General features: G+C 46.6%; 2 protein-coding genes across 2 annotated transcripts in view; one reads left to right on the forward strand and one right to left on the reverse strand.

Annotated features, from left to right (window-relative positions):
• xkr7b (XK, Kell blood group complex subunit-related family, member 7b) overlaps positions 1-12,500 on the forward strand; it is a gene marked incomplete at both ends in the record, with an annotated part of 46,160 nt that overhangs the window by 27,302 nt on the left and 6,358 nt on the right. Inside the window, one exon of the mRNA XM_080444298.1 lies at positions 9,154-9,353. Coding sequence (XP_080300424.1) covers positions 9,154-9,353 — 200 coding nt within the window. The remainder of the gene's footprint in view (positions 1-9,153; positions 9,354-12,500) is intronic.
• Positions 2,984-5,275, reverse strand: LOC308097371 (RAD50-interacting protein 1-like; the record flags this gene model as incomplete). Its single annotated transcript, XM_080445127.1, has 1 exon — positions 2,984-5,275. The coding sequence occupies one exon, from the start codon at positions 5,273-5,275 to the stop codon at positions 2,984-2,986; it is 2,292 nt and encodes a 763-aa protein (XP_080301253.1).

Raw genomic sequence — 12,500 nt, forward strand, 5'->3', positions numbered from 1 at the left:
GGGTGTGTGTGTGTGTGTGTGTGTGTGTGTGTGTGTGTGTGTGTGTGTGTGTGTGTGTGTGTGTGTGTGTGTGTGTGTGTGTGTGTGTGTGTGTGTGTGTGTGTGTGTGTGTGTGTGTGTGTGTGTGTGTGGGCGGGCGGGCTGCGGGCGGGCGTGCGTGTGTGTGCGCGTGTGCGTGCATGCGTGTGTGTGTGTACAGTAGGCTATATACTGTATATCTTTGCTGTCGGGTGGAGGTGGAAACCGTGTATTCCAAAGCCGTTCCTATTTTATCATTATTATTTTAAAAAACCTTTTAAAATAGTGAAAATAGCTGATCTACAAGTTCACAACGCGTTGTGAGACAGACTTTTTCTATACTTACACAACCAAACAAGCACCCATGTCCACCTGTCCCGTGTTCTCATTGGCTATAGCATGTCTCTACTTTCAGTGCTGGTCACAGCACATTTCATATACAGTACGTACTGTATATATCTAGCATGGCAGCTGGGATCGCGTTCGGCTCGCGGTCTTTGAACCATTCACATAGCGAGCAAAACCTGAGAGAGCGAACCCTGATTGTCTCCGATCTGGGGCTTTCTCGGCGAGCGCCAGAAAATATCTGTGAGTGGATAATTGTGCTATTAAGATTGTGAACATGGCATTAACCTGGATACTGCACATTTCATATTTCTGACTCACAATACTGGAAGGTTAAGCCTAAAATGTATTTGAAAACAAAATTAGGATTCCATCTTGGGCTAGTGGTTAAAATGTTTGATTTTAGTGTCCCTTCCCGCGCGGGAGACCTGGGATTGGCACAATGGCACATTACTGGTGTTGCTAAAGATGATTGATATTTTGAATAGTTGGCCCACATTTTGCCGCCCTTGCAAAGTGACGCTCTATGCAATTGCCTAGTTCGCCTACATATACGCCCGGCAGTGGATATGGGAACAGTCTGTGTGGGTGCATGCAAGATACAGTGGGCTCAAGACTGGAACTGAGCTAGAAACTAGACTTTCCACACTGTATTGTGGGAAGTCCGGTAATGCGAGTATATAAGTATATAATGTTCAGGATCCAGGGTTGATTGGCAGATTAAGTTGAAGGAGTAGAGAAGTCAAATATTTCTATCTTCAAGGAACATGGATATCTTCATGTCCACAGAGACAGTTTGTTTACCTCTAATGGCACGACGTCACCCTGCCCCAAATAAATAAATACATAAATAGAACCTTCAAAGGTTCATTTGGAAACGCCACCAAATGTCAGAGCTCTAATAAATGGCATTAGGGCTAGCTAGTCTTAGGCTAGGTTCTAGGCCTGTTCTAGGCTAGGTGCACGCGCGCGCACACACACACACACACACACACACACACACACACACACACACACACACACACACACACACACACACACACACACACACACACACACGCACACACACACACGTGCGCACGCACACACGCACATAGAGCTCTCACTAACCCTTTGTCTCAATCACTTGCCCTGGTTTTGTCTTCCCTGGTCTAATAAAGCTCTCTCCCGACTCCATCCATCCTCTCTTGCTCATCTCTTTACTTCTCACTCCTCTCTCAATCTCTTTTCCCCATCTCTCTCGCTCCCTCCCTCTCTCTTTGTCTTTTTCCAGTTCTGCTGAAGCCTAAATGATTCTATAAATGATGACTGATTAATGCAGGCACCAGCAGACTGTTCAGCTCTCTCGCATGTGCGCACACACGCAAAGGCGCATGCGCACGCACGCACGCACGCACGCACGCACGCACGCACGCACGCACGCACGCACGCACGCACGCACGCACGCACGCACGCACGCACGCACGCACGCACGCACGCACGCACGCACTCCACAAACTCAAATACAGTTCAAACCTCTCCTTCTGTGTCTTCTCTCCATTGTTTTTTTCTAACCCCATATATCATCATCATCATCATCTCTTCTCTCATTCTCTCCTTTCCCCTTCTTGTCTCTAACCTCAATCTCTCCCATCCTCTCCTCTCTGTCCTTAACACTTTTTTTTCACAGTGACAGCTCTGGAATTTTACATGTGCACACACAAACACAAACATGCACGCGCACCACAGCAGGATTTAGAGGATCAAACCTGACCCCTTGAGCTGAGCGATAACATCACCAACTTCACACACACACACACACACACACACACACACACACACACACACACACACACACACACACACACACACACACACAATGTTATGCAGGGTTTATATCTTTGCCAATTAAACACTTGAGCTCTCAGCGAGATCTTATCACATCAGTGACTCAACGACAATCAATGCTCATTCACCTCCAACACAGAGACACACACACACACACACACACACACACACACACACACACTCGCGCGCACGAAGATGCACGCTCTCACACAACATATCTTCATACAACGATTCATTTGATATCTTACAAAAAGTAAGATAGCAAAAATGTTCATGCTTAAGCATAACAATTTCCAGTAACACAAGTGTTGATCAGTGTGCTTGCACGAGCCCCTGCAGTTGATTTACCTTGCTTGACATTTTAATGTATTGCTGGTTCTGTTGTCATAACAATTACATGAGAAATCATTACAAGTTCTTGAATTGTAAGAAACATCATAATTCATAGTGTTTGCAATGATGTCATCTAATAAAACCTGAACTTGAACTTGAATTTATTTACTGTTCTCTCTATGTAGAACAAATAAAAGAACAGCATGCGATGCCTCATGATCGGAAGCTTCATTTAGAAAAATATATGATAGTATAGTTGCTCATTTGCAAGAAAAAAGCCTGAGAAAATACAAACAATTATAGGCTATATGTTGTGCTACTGCTACATAGCTGAACTAAACACATCACTAATTAAGCATGAATATCCATTCAAACTTACAATAACGGCATTGCTCGCATGTGGATATCTGACATCATTTTGATGATGACATCTTCTCTATCTCTCGCATACACATACCTCTCACTGTCCAGGCAACGATGCCCTGAGCTTGAGTAGACTAAGGACGTCACTGGGGGCCAGAAGGTAGACCCCCAGCTCGTTGAGTGCAGACTCTGGTGAAGGATTCTCCTCTCCTCCCCCCAGCAGGTCCCACAACAGGAGAGCCGAGCCAACGTTAAGACACAGAATTATGCAGGCCTCTTTGACATGTTTGAAGAAGTTCTCGGGTCGCTTGCTGTAGGGTCCAAAAAGAGGGAAGAGGTTCCTGGTCATGTCAAACTGGAGCTGGGCCGCCCCACCCTCATTGAAATTATTATAAAGGATGACTTCCTCATAGAGGAATGTGTCTATCTGGTTGGCCAGGTCCTGCCATGTGGTCTGGAACAGAGGGAGACACAGCAGCTGCTGCAGGTTCAACAGGTGATCTCTCAGGCAAAGCATCATGGGACATGCTGAGCTGGACATAGACATGGTGGCCTGGTCACACTGCGAGGGCAGGGACAACCACCTGACTTGACGGTAGGCCTGGGCCTTCTCCTTCACATCTCTCATCACAGCATCCGGGAGTCTGCCCATCATTTCCCCCTTCAGCCTCTCCAGTAGGACCAAGAGGTCCTCGAACAGCGAGCCCTCCAGGGAAGCCAGGCGGCCCACCTCCATCAACCCCAGACCACTCAGGATGCCCCTGCTGTCCTCCTCCACGCCCAGGGAGACTGCAACCTGCTGAAGCTGAAGGAAAAACACATTGTCACCCCAGTCTGCCAGCACAGTGGAGATGTAGTTTGCAGCGTTGAGGACGGCACTGTAGCGTGCTCCCAGCGGGCATCTAGACTCCTCTTTCATCACCTGTGTGAGTCGGATACGGAAGTAGTCCACCAGGTCCCTCTGTAGTTCGAGGAACTTCAGCTGAGCACTAGGACACGGCAGTGAGCGGTAGCGCTCAGTAATGACCAACAGCAGAGTCATGAAGGTCTCAGCACAAGCTGGGGCCTTCAGCTCATCTAGCTCGTCCATGTCGCTGATGTCTCTGTACTGAGAGCTCCATGCTCCCTCAGCCAACAACATGGTGTCCACCTTCTCCATCGCCCTCTTCTTCTCAACAGTGAGCCATTTATGCAGCGTGGCCTCGTCTAGCAGGATGTGCAGGGCTCCTGGGAGAGTGGCAGGATAATTGTAGGTCCCCCTCAGCTCCTTCTCAAACTGCAGTATCTCGTCCACCAGGTGACAGAAGAGAGCGTCATCGTGCAGGAGTCTGGGGATGTCGCTGGCCAATTTCTCCTGGGCTAGGGAAAGCAGACCATGGCACAGCTCCACCCTGGCATTGCCGTTAGTTCCAGCCCGGTCCATAATGGGCTGGATCTTCTCCATGAAGTCTGAGCTGTTCCCCATCCACCTCAACACCTGGGTTAGGTACCACTCTGGCTTGTTGAGTGAGTTGGTCTGTCTGTTTCCAGTGAAGTGGTATCTGAACCTCTTGCTGAGTGGCAGCAGCATGATCTGGATGGGCAGGGAGAGGGGCGCAGTTCGGGGCATGCCTGGATGGGGCGCCGACGCTGTCTCTGATATTACATCATCAGAGGTCTGCAGGGACAAAAGCTGTCCAATCAGTAGGTCCAGCTGGCTGTTGATCTCCGGGACGTTGTCAGGATGTGCCATAGACACGGTGGGAGTGGAGATGAAGGGCCAGTGAAGAAGAGTCAACACCTCTTTAAAATCACCTGCCAGTCTGTCTTTGACGATTCTATGCCAGAAGCGTAGCGTCTCTCCGAGGAAGACCTGTAGGTGAGTGCAGCCAGACTCCTTCAATCCCATGTCCAGACTGGCCATGGTCCTTAGTGCCGTGATGGCCCCCCACACACTGTTTGTCATCAGATACTGTTGAATATTGTCACTGAGATCCTTTATGCGTTGTAGGCACTGCAGGTATTTCATGTGTCTGTCTATGGTGTCCACCTGGCCCAGCGTCTGACCAAGTCTGTCCACCCATGGTTGGGCCCCCTGTAAGTGCTGTTGTAGTGTATTAGAGAGAGTCCTCTCTTTCTGCAGCAGGTCCTTCAATGATGCCATGACCTCCTCAGCTGCGGTTAAGGATGCAGACACCTTCAGGTGCACAGGACTGGATTCTGTCAGCATCTGTTCTTCTAGCAACTTGTTCTCTGCAGTCAGTTTCTCCAAGACCTCCTCAACATTCTTTAATGACTTCACATCGTGGCCGACCTCCCTCTCTATGAATTCAACCACATAGTATTGGAGAGCCCTGTCTCTGTTTGCAGAATCTGAATCTTTGTTGTTTAATGCAAAGTTGTCCATCATCTTTTATTAATCTGTGGGAGAGCATGTTCTCTCATCCGGTTTTCTTCCATGTGGATCTTGGACTTTATGTGGACAGTTTAGTCTGCGAGTGCTATGACATCAGACATCTCCAAATTTGGGCAAGGTTTCAGGCCGATCCGACCTCCCTTTCCGTCTGTCTGTCTGTCTGTCTGTCTGTCTGTCTGTCTGTCTGTCTGTCTGTCTGTCTGTCTGTCTGTCTGTCTGTCTGTCTGTCTGTCTGTCTGTCTGTCTGTCTGTCTGTCCGTCCGTCCGTCCGTCCGTCCGTCCGTCCGTCCGTCCGTCCGTCCGTCCGTCCGTCCGTCCGTCCGTCCGTCCGTCCGTCCGTCCGTCCGTCCGTCCGTCCGTCCGTCCGTCCGTCCGTCCCAGGCATAACTCAGGCACTGCCTGATGTGGGTGGTGCAAATGTCCAGGGGGTATGCAGTGCCGTTTTGTCGAGAACCGTTCTCAATGGTTGTCGAGAACCGAAAAATCATGGATGTCTGTATCTGTCTGTCTACGGGTCTGAGGAGGATGCACTGAATCTCTGCTGTGCACCGGCTTCCCTGATTGGCCAACCCGACCCATCGGCTTCACGGATTGGCTGAGTTTTGCATCACATTTGTGGCCCTGAACCAATATAAGCGGTGCACTATAGAACTATGGTCTGCCTCCCAATTATGCCCATGTACAGTACGTCATCAACACAACATCAGCAGTTTCTGATGACATCATCCCAATATGACCATATTCGGTCGACCAGTCGTATGTTATTGGATACCGCACTGGGTACTCTGACGCGTACGACGGATATTGTATGCAACGAGAAGGCATGCCCAACTTGCATCGTTCCTGACTTACATCGTTTCTGATTAGGCCGGTGCCCACTTCTAAATAACCCGTTGATTGCAATATCTAACGTTATTAGTACTGTGGTAATGGACCGCAATGGGTACTTTAACAACGGGTGCAGCAAGTACTCTGCCAACAGGTATGAAGGGTATTCTATAACCCACTGGGTTACTTTAACAACGGGTACAGCCAGTACTCTGCCAACAGGTATGATGGGTATTCTATAACCGGGTTGGGCATGCATTAATGCATGCCTGTAAATTGCCTGTAAACAACTTGCATTGTTCCTGACTTACATTGTTCCAGACTTGCGTCGTCCCTGAATAAGGCCTGTCTAGTAAAATATTTCCAAAAAAGTTCCTTGGCCTATGACAGCATGCTCAAGAAACCTTCTGATGATCGATCCATCAGGTTTGTCCGTGGACTCACAGACAGGCAGACCCATTTCTAGCTATGCCATGAAAAAAAAGATGCAGAAACAAAACAAGACAGGCTGGCTACCATGTGGTTCACGGACTTCATGTGGCCAACCTTTGACATGTGTGTGTGTGTGTGTGTGTGTGTGTGTGTGTGTGTGTGCGTGCGTGTGCGTGTGCGTGTGTGTGTGAGAAAACTACACATCAGTGACTCATTAATATCAAGATGTTTCTAACAATCTTTCATCATGGAGATGAAAAGGGGGCAGGGCAGCCTTCCTTCACTCACGGCCTGTCGTTCTGTCTCTCAATTTACAGTCTCTCTCTCCTCCTTCTCTCTCTGTTTGTCTCTCTTTCCCTTTGTCTGTGGGTTCATATCTGGTTCACCAGCACTCTTGGAGCAAAGCTCCAACATTTTATGGGTCTCTATGGGGTAATGCTAGAGACACTCCCGCACACGCACGCTCATGCGTGCACACACACACACACACACACACACACACACACACACACACACACACACACACACACACACACACACACACACACACACACACACACACACACACACACACACACACACACACACACACACACTCTGTCTGTCTGTCTGTCTGTCTGTCTGTCTGTCTGTCTGTCTGTCTGTCTGTCTGTCTGTCTGTCTGTCTGTCTGTCTGTCTGTCTCTGTCTGTCTGTCTGTCTGTCTGTCTGTCTGTCTGTCTGTCTGTCTCTCTCTCTTTCCCTGTCTCTCACTCTCTCACACACACACACACACACACACACACACACACACACACACACACACACACACACACACACACACACACACACACACACACACACACACACACACACACACACACATACACACACACACGCTCGCTCGCACGCGCACACATGCACACGCACACACACACATTCTGCCTCTCACTCTGGCACGTGCTGTCCAGAGGCAATACACAAAACTATCCAAACCGATGACACTGTTGTTTTGGGATTGCTTGCAATTACAGTATGAAGAGTCATGGTGTGGGGTGGGTGGTGAAGTTATAATAGATGATTGTATGATTACAAAAAAGTTGTAATTACTTTGAATGAATTCTCTTTCACTTTGGATTTAAAAGAAGTAGGTTGTAATCTTTACTCACACACTGTGCTTTTAATTTGTGTTTCTTAGCGCATATTTACGAGTGAAATACTTGCACTTGCCATCCCTTAGGTGGAGGGATGATTGCACTGCAGTTGACTCGTTTATTCTCAGGCCAACCAGCCAACCGATGTTGTAACTATCACGGATTCGAACCCTTCCCCACCACCTTCCACTTCTGGAGTTCCTGTGCACAATCCAGTGCGCCGTTCTCACTCTGTCACCTAGACACTCAAGTTCACCTCATTATTGTCCTCCCCGGTGGCGAGCTGACTGGGTGTGGCACTGCACACCTGTTCCCATTCTCCAATCAACACCAGAGTCTTCAAGAACCCAGAGACATTCCCGTTTGTAGGGTTGGTCCGCTGTTGTGGTCAATGCAAAAAACAATAACCACAGACACACAAAATGAACACACAATATAATGCATGCACAGTGTGTATGAGAGCCAGAGAGAGAAGGGAGGAATTTGGGAGAGAGGGGGAAGGAGAGAGATACCCATTGTATACACACACAGGCACACACCCATACTCTGGAATCTGACTGTCTCAGTGGTCTAACTGTGGTCTGAAAGATAATACTCCTCACACACACAACTGGTACGAACATACAGGATGAGTAGTGGAGAGAAGGTGAGAAGGGAGCGCGGAGAAGGGAGGAGGAGAGGAGAAAGGAGGAAATGGTAGAGGAGGAGATTGAAAGCTGCAGATAGGGCGGCCTGGGGCGAGAAGGAAAATAAATTAGACAGAGAGAGAGAGCGAGAATGAATGACAAGAGAGAAAAGAATAAGAGGAGGGAGAAAGAGGGAATGACAATGGCTGCATGATTCTGGAGAGGGAGAGAGGGAGAGTGCCAGACCAGCAGATTATTTGCAGAGCCACAGATTTCCCGGCTGCCTTGTTGCCTGCATGTCACTGTGTGTGTGTGTGTGTGTGTGTGTGTGTGTGTGTGTGTGTGTGTGTGTGTGTGTGTGTGTGTGTGTGTGTGTGTGTGTGTGTGTGTCTTTAGACATATGTACAGTACATTCATGGATGTGTGAATACATGTTTGCATGCAGGGTTCAATTTGTGAAATAAAATGGGAGGGGGGAGTCATTTTCTTACCCACTCAAGCCCTATACTTCATCGTACGAAAAATAATGAACTGTGATATCGTATTATCAAACATAAATATCAAACATCACACTGTCTGCATTTTCCAAAAGGAAATGCATGTATTTCATTCAGCCTGACTAGAGGCAGAGATAAAAATGTATCCCCACCGGCCATATAAATTAATGACCAGAGGGGGGATATCAAAAGGATTGGGATGGATTCCCCCCCAATCCCTGCCAGCAAATTGAACCCTTTCATATATTATTTTGTGATATGTGTATGTGTGCTTTCTTCCTTACATTGTTACTCATACAAATGTAATGTACAAATGTTTCTCAAACGTCTCTCTCTCTCTCTCTCTCTCTCTATCAGGTACGTCCATGCTTTGTACCTGGGTGCTCAGAGTCGTTGGCACAGCGACGGCCCACGTCGTCACTTCCATTGGCGGCTGATGTTTGAGAGTGCTGACATCACCATGCTCCGCCTCCTGGAGGCCTTCCTGAAGTCCGCCCCTCAACTGGTCCTTCAACTCAGCATCGTTATCCACCAACACACTCTGCTACCCCTGCAAGGTACAATGTACTGCTACTACTAATACTATGTGTACGTGTAGTAGCCTACTACTGCAAGGTACACTGTACTGCTACTACTAATACTATGTGTACGTGTAGTAGCCTACTACTGCAAGGTACACTGTACTGCTACTACTAATACTATGTGTACATGTAGTAGCCTACTACTGCAAGGTACACTGTACTGCTACTACTAATACTATGTGTACGTGTAGTACACTGTAGTACCACTGCAAGGTACACTGTGCTGCTACTACTACTAATACTAATACTACGTGTACGTGTAGTACACTGTATTACTACTGCAAGGTACACTGTACTGCTACTACTACTAATACTAATACTACGTGTACGTGTAGTACACGTAGTAGTATGTGTGTGTCCATTCATAATTTCATCAGAAGGGAGTCAGAGAGGCAACGGTTTAAGTGGTTTAAGCGTGATCTTTTTTATTATACAATAATACCACTGCAAAGTACACTACTACTACCACAGGTGCTACACTGTACTAACACTGTAGTTACACTTAGTGATGCACCGAAATGAAAATTAGTTTAAAGGATCTACACCATGAATTTAAAAAAAATATTTGATATTTAATATCATATGGTGTATGTCCCTCAAACCTTTTTCAAAAGGTTTGAGCCTAAATCTAAAGTCAATTGTCTCTGGCTTATACAGCACTTTCAGCTGCAATACCAAAACGTCCTCTTGGGCAGGGGGGGGCTACTGAGCAATTCTGTCTGTTAATAAAAGAAATTATTAAAAAGAAAAAAAAAAAGGAAAAATTCTGCATAAAAAGAAGCATCTAAGAAAAATACAAAATCGAAAAAAAAACACTTTGAACATTTTTGAACAATTCCACCAAGTGTTTGAGGTGCCTGTTTCACCCACTTCCGGGGGGCGGAGCCAAAATCCGAGCCCGAAGTATTTGTTCGTAGACCCCCACTTAGGGGGGGTAGAAAAAGTTTCGGAGCGATTCGGGCACTTTTCATTTAACATTGGAAACGCAAGTGACATCACTTGCATTGCACATTCTGAAATGGCCTGTTCAGACACGCCCATTCTGAAAATCTCTGAAATGAGAATGAATGACTGAATGTTAAAAAAAAATATTTTTTGGGGTACAAGAGACACTGGGGAGTCCAAAAAATACTAAAAACCAAAAAAAAAATGAAATTCATGCTGTAGACCCTTTAACACATTCCATGCCAGAGTTTAATCTCATAATGTACTCACCAGTGCCAGCGTTTTATTGTTGTTTTTTTGTTTTTTTCATGTCGCCACAGACCTCGCTAAATAAGTTAAAAGTGCGCGTTCATTTGGTTCTAAACACACGGCGGATCCGTGAGAAACGGCCAGCGAAAATAGTTTCCAAATCCGTGCCGCCATCTTGAAGATACAGCCGATCAACGCTAAACAGTGATCAGCGAGGAGAAAAACAACAACCGAGAAAATCGAGTTTTAAACAGGATCCCAGACAGGAAGCGGATACGATCGAAAAAACCGGAACCCGAATAATTCTGTTTCCGACCGGAAACCGGAAACGGAAATGGATCAAAAAAATTCGGAAAGTGCACCTGGGGCAAAATCAATGGGAATCGGCGGTTCGCGTAGATCTACGCGACTGGCACGCTGCGGCTTTAAATAGGTTCGCGTAGATCTACGCGATTGGCATTCAATGTGTTAATAGTTGTCCGCCTGGCCAAATCCTTCAAGCTCTGTTGTTGTTGTTCGTCTGTCGTTGAATATCACATCAATTGAATTGCGAGAAATGGCTGGTGTTTTTTGGTCATGTTATGAACATGGAATATGGTGCTTGTGTGCTGAACGTGCAGTAGGCTACACACAGACCCAAGCCTCTGGCTACACACCGGCATTTAAAAGACCATCTGTATGGTCCAATAAATCCACACCAGAGACACCGCAGTAAAGAAAGACTGTTGCGTTGCATTGTTAGTCAGACCCTCGTTGCCATTGTAAACACTGAGCAGTTATTTTCTAGGATTTCAACATGGATTTGTTGTTTACAATGTAGCGTTATCAGGGTAAAAATACTATTGTGCTCGTCTTTCTTTATTTTTTCACAGAAACACAGAAAACGTTTTTTTTATCTATGTTCGGACAAATATTGTCCGGCCACCGAAGGTTTGGTGTATCCCTAGCTACACTGTACTGCTACTGAGTGCAGATATCACTGACAGACCCTTATGCTTTATTCATTCACCTCTTACAAGGAACAGACTGGCCTTTGTTAAATAAAACAACAGCAGTGTAACTCTCTTATACGCACGCTTGCACACACACACACACACACACACACACACACACACACACACACACACACACACTGTACACACACGCTCTAGGGACACATGAATACTTGCACTTGGTGGTTGACCCACACACATAAACGTTTGTATATACAAGCACACCACACATAGACGTGTTGTACGCACATATTGTATGCACACACACACCGAGGTCTGCACACCAAGGTCTGCACAGTACTAGCATGCGCATGGCAGGCAGCGCACGCGAGAGTGCGCACACACACACACACACACACACACACACACACACACACACACACACACACACACACACACACATTTAGCAAAGCCACCTCATATAATCAGATTGAGTTGATTTGTCCTCGGACAACAAACAGTGAAGGACATACAGGAGGGAGAGCAGGTGAGCAGACAGATAGAGGGACGAATAATAAGACAATAAGGGAGAAATAACTGGAGGAGAAATAGATGGAAGAGACAAAGAGACGGAGTGTGGGGTATAGAGATCAAGAAAGAGAGGAGAGTGTGTTTTTGTACTGTAGGCGGCTGCTCTCTTTGTGAGAACCAAATCATGCCTTACAAGGATAGAAAGATGAAGAAAAGCATGGAAATCAAGGACATTTTGCTCAATTTTCTTTTCTTATTGTGGTATACTGTTTATTTGTACCAATCCAGTGGAATTTGGTAATTGTTAAGGGTAGGAGGTTTAGCTAGTGGTGATAGTTAGGGTTAGATTAGGGAATCAATGGAAATAAGTTGAAAGTCCTCACATGTGTAGCAGTGCAAGTGTGTGTGTGTGTGTGTGTGTGTGTGTGTGTGTGTGTGTGTGTGTGTGTGTGTGTGTGTGTGTGTG

Source organism: Gymnoscopelus braueri, assembly GCF_963280865.1.
Source record: "Gymnoscopelus braueri genome assembly, chromosome: 12".
Lineage (NCBI taxonomy): Eukaryota > Metazoa > Chordata > Actinopteri > Myctophiformes > Myctophidae > Gymnoscopelus > Gymnoscopelus braueri.